The sequence below is a fragment of the Mastomys coucha genome, unplaced genomic scaffold (genome assembly GCF_008632895.1).
Source record: "Mastomys coucha isolate ucsf_1 unplaced genomic scaffold, UCSF_Mcou_1 pScaffold21, whole genome shotgun sequence".
NCBI classification, from domain to species: Eukaryota; Metazoa; Chordata; class Mammalia; order Rodentia; family Muridae; genus Mastomys; species Mastomys coucha.
The window spans coordinates 144358889-144363670 of record NW_022196904.1 but is presented as its reverse complement, the minus strand read 5'-3'; the positions used below and the strand labels follow the sequence as shown (position 1 = coordinate 144363670).

Genomic DNA, 4782 nt, shown 5'->3' with positions numbered 1-4782 from the left:
TTATGTCTGCTCGTGCAAGTGCATGTATTCACATACCAACCACACATTTCATTAGTAAGTGATGTAACAAATAATGAATGTTATCATATGAGGTAAGATTGGCCACTTAAATATTTTCAAGATATAGATAAATGATTAATATGGGCAAAAACTCAAGAAAATGATGATAAGAAATAGTAATTATTTAGAATGAATATCCTTCCAAATATGCCAAGCCAGAAAACAAAGTATCACTAGTCTATAAGGACAATATATATTTGAAATAAACAAACTATACAACTTGTGAACTTGTTTTCCTTGATCTCTGTTCTTGCTGTAGAAAAATATCCTGAGAAAAATATAACTAAAAATGAAGAAAAAAGGAATGTTTTATCTAAAATTATGGATTAGATTAATGATTTTTTTAAAGACTGGTCCATGTAAGACTGTATGATCAGAACCACTGTTTCTAGAGTGAAAAGAAACCGAGGACCATGAGAAGGTAGAGGCAATACCAGTGATAGAAAGGGCAATTTGCAGAGAGAATTCTAAAGACTGACTTAGTTTGACCTAGAACTACGGCCTTCTATGCTATTATCATATAGCAATAACAACATGATTAGTGCTACTCACTAAACCATGCGTAAAAGCCAGCATATTATTGCCTGTGATATACTATTTTAGATTTGCAACAATATCCCAACATAGACCTCATGACTGTCTTCATTTTTCAGATGCCAATATTGTGTTTAGAGGAGTTAGGTGCTTTCTAGGTAGTTAATGGATCATCTCATATGTATCTATTTCAAGAACTTGAGCTCTCTGTATTTACTTAAAGATATATCTTTATTCTAAATTGAGCTGAGGTTGAACATTCTTGCAACATAACTATAAGCTCAATGATACTAGTAATTACAATGTTGAACAATAATGATGCAAGTTAAAGCCTCCTGTGATCTAATCATGCCAACATGCTTCTGACTATATCCTTATCAATGTATCTGGATATGCTATATTAAAAGCATGAGAATTTGTGTGGAAAAAAGTTAAAATACAATTTGGAGCTAAATACGTCATTTATAATCTTCTGGAAATATTTCATGGTTGGATTAGAGATTACTTGCTTGCTTGATGTTTAATAAAAACAACTACATGGTGACCAAAAAGACATTACCAAATAGTATGCCACTCAGTTCACTGTGGTAAAACCAAACAATTATTCATTATAATTAATTTCAATTATTTTGGACTTTTAGCTTGCAATGGGTGAAACATTTTCCAGGATCCTGAACAGAAACTGGTAATTATGATATTTAAAAATGCAGAAAATTTCTATCTCCTGTGCTTGACAGTTTCTTTGGAAGAAATAATTTATCTAGGTCATTATGTGATGACCGAGAACATGCTGTTTCTGTACCAGTTTTTGACAGTTAAGTGCAGTAGCCTTAGTTTTACATGGCCCAAGAAAAGTGAACCTGTACATAGATACATTAAAATATAAAATATTTACAGTTGCTAAACTGTCTACATGTAGCTAACAAATATATATATTACTGGAAATATTTTAAAAGTTATCCCACCATCTTTCCTGCCTGCTGGTCTGTGTTCCCACTCTAGTATCAGTACTGGTGGATATCATCACAGAGCTACTCTCTCCCAGCTAGTGAGTTCATCTTGCTTCCATGCTGTGCCTCACACACCCCATGATCAGCCATCCCAATGCCTAGTTACACAGTAGAAACATGACTCTGAAAGCTTAATTATTCAACCAGATTTATATAGCAATAAGATCACAGTTTACAAGATGCTAAAACAGTAAATTCAGAGCCAATTGATAAAGATAAAGCTTTAACCCATTTATTCTAACCTAGTGAAAATCTTAGCTACTTGTGGCTGTTTAAAACCACATGAGATCAGGATCATCTTCCTGTTCATCTGCCTCCATGTTGGCTTCTCCTCCTTCCTCTCTCCTACCTCTCCATCTGTCCCCCCAAACCCCTAGCTCTGCCTCCCTTTTCCTGTCCAATTACAGGCCTGCCACTGCCCTAATGTGATTGAACAGAGAAAATCCTGCAATATATATATGTATATATATATATATATATATATATATATATATGGTGTGACTCATGCCCAAACAGGCCAGCAAAGGGTAACAGACAAATCTTCTGATACTGGACTAGAGATATTTGTGAGCTGCCATGTAGGTGCTGGGTCCTTTGAAAGAGAAAGCCAGGGCTTCTAATCACTAAAACATCTCTCAAACCGCCATTCTACTCTTCTTTAAAAAAAAAATTAAGGCCTTCTGTTGATTAACTGATATCACTAATGGAGAACAGGACGGAAATTATATGGTTCATCCTGATGGGACTCACTGATGATCCAGACCTGCAGCTTCCCCTCTTCATCATATTTCTTCTCATCTACATCATCACCATTATAGGAAACCTGGGGCTGATCTTGTTGATTCTCTTGGACTCTCGGCTTCACACCCCCATGTATATTTTCCTAAGTAACCTGTCCTTAGTGGACTTCTGTTACTCTTCAACAGTAACTCCTAAGGTCATGGCTGGATTCGTTACAGAAGACAAGATCATGTCTTATAATGCTTGTGCCTCTCAGATGTTCTTTTTTGCAAACTTTGCCAACATAGAAAACTATCTTTTGGTTTCAATGGCCTATGACCGCTATGCAGCAGTGTGTAAGCCCCTACATTATGCCACTACTATGACAACACGTGTGTGTGCATGTCTAGTTATTAGCTGTTATATCTGTGGTTTCTTGAATGCTTCCATCTACACAGTAAATGCATTAAGTCTTACCTTCTGTGAGTTAAATGTAGTCCATCATTTTTTCTGTGACATTCCAGCAGTCATGATTGTATCTTGTTCTCATAGATATGTTAATGACCTGGTTCTTATTTCTGTTGCCAGCTTCAATATCTTTTTTGCTCTTATACTTATCTTAATATCCTATATGATGATTTTTACCAACATACTAAAGATGCACTCCAATTCAGGATATCGCAAAGCTCTCTCCACTTGTGCCTCACACTTCATAGCTGTCTCAATTTTCTATGGGACAATCATATTCATGTACTTGCAGCCCAAGTCTACTCACTCCATGGACACTGACAAAATCGCATCTGTGTTCTACACCATGGTCATCCCCATGTTGAACCCTCTGGTTTACAGCCTGAAAAACAAGGATGTGAAAAGTGCATTCACAAAGATTATATTGAGGTCAAGATAATATTTACAACTTTAATTTTATCTTTTGGGAACACAAATTTGGAAGATCCTTTGATTTAATCTTAAACATATATTGAATCACATTTTCTACCCTACAGTGACTTCATGAAATTAAGGTGCTGTCTTCTCCTCTGGAATAATAATATGTCAGCTTTCAAAAAGGTAACATCTTGTTCAGAAGAGTAAAGTACACCTCAAATGACTGTGATAATTTTAGGTCAGATTGTGAAAAAAATTATTGAATTTATTGTCATATTCAGTCCTTTTCTACAGAAATATTTTCCTGCCACATCAATACAAATCTACATAATCAGGGGAATAAAAGCTCATTAAAGAAAAGACATACTCATATTTTTCTTCTGAAGACTTAAACGAATGGATATCAGAAAGTTTGCCATAAAATATAACATGGATATTTTATGTGTCTTCCTTTATGTTCACTTAATTTTGCTTATTTCACAGGGGTATCCGGATGAACATAGCAAACATTTAATGCCTATTTCATGAGTAGACTATGAGTCTGATACTTAACACAAGTAGACTTAGTAAAAAAAAAAAAAATCAATCCTTATCATGCTCCAACCTTACGGCTCACGTGGTTAGAGGTAAAAGTAATGGACAAAAGAGCTACCTCCTTTAAATGAATTATTAGGTAAGGTTTATTACCCACCACATTCTCCACTACTCTCTCATTTTCTCAGTCTCCAAGACATACAGTAATTACAGTTTCCCCTCCTCATCATCAGGTATTTGAGCCCAAGATGAATCATTCCCCTACCCTTCTTGGCTCTTCATCTTAGAGATGATTCAATACAAGTCTCTTAGCTTCCTTAATCTCAAAAATTTATAACAAAAATAAATCAGTAAAGCTAGGGAAATAAGTCAGTGGGTAAAGTGCTTACTCTACAAACATAAGGTCATGAGTTAGATCTCCAGAACCTATGTGAAATCTGAGCATAGTATCATGTGTCCATAGTCCTGACACTGCTAGCTTCCACAACATGTAGCTGTCACCTTTACACAGAAAATAAACTACTCTATCAAAAACCCAGAGAAAGATAAGAATTGCATACTTAGGGTACAAATACAGATTACTATAACCACTCTACATGATTATAGAATGCATCCCTTACTCTGGTAGTAAGTAAAAAATCAAAAGAAATGAAATCAGTTTGGAAAGCAGAAAAGCAGCAAACCATGGCATTACACAGCACCTAAAGTGGTATTCACAATACACAGTGAATGGAATGAAAACCGAAATGTTTTCAGCTGATTGTAGAGTAAAGAGAATATAGTACTCAAAAAACTTGTATGTAATGTATACTAATGATCTACTATACAAATAACTATTATTTATAGCAGCCTGAATGTACTAGAGATCATTAAAGTTTAATCAGGGATGGGCAATGGTGGAACAGAGAGGGAGTCTTAGCTAAATGAAGGTTATATTAAAAAGTTACATGAATGCCTACCGTTTTTACAGTTCTTTGATTTTTTCCTTTGTGAGATTATATTACTAAGTTATTTATTACTCACATTTCCTCCTTTCTAA

General features: G+C 35.0%; 1 protein-coding gene across 1 annotated transcript; it reads left to right on the top strand.

Annotated features, from left to right (window-relative positions):
* The first annotated feature begins 2304 nt into the window (after positions 1 to 2304).
* LOC116101081 (olfactory receptor 5B3-like) lies at positions 2305 to 3231 on the top strand. The gene has a single exon (XM_031384768.1). The coding sequence runs from the start codon at positions 2308 to 2310 to the stop codon at positions 3229 to 3231; it is 924 nt and encodes a 307-aa protein (XP_031240628.1). The 5' UTR covers positions 2305 to 2307.
* The last annotated feature ends 1551 nt before the right edge of the window (positions 3232 to 4782 follow it).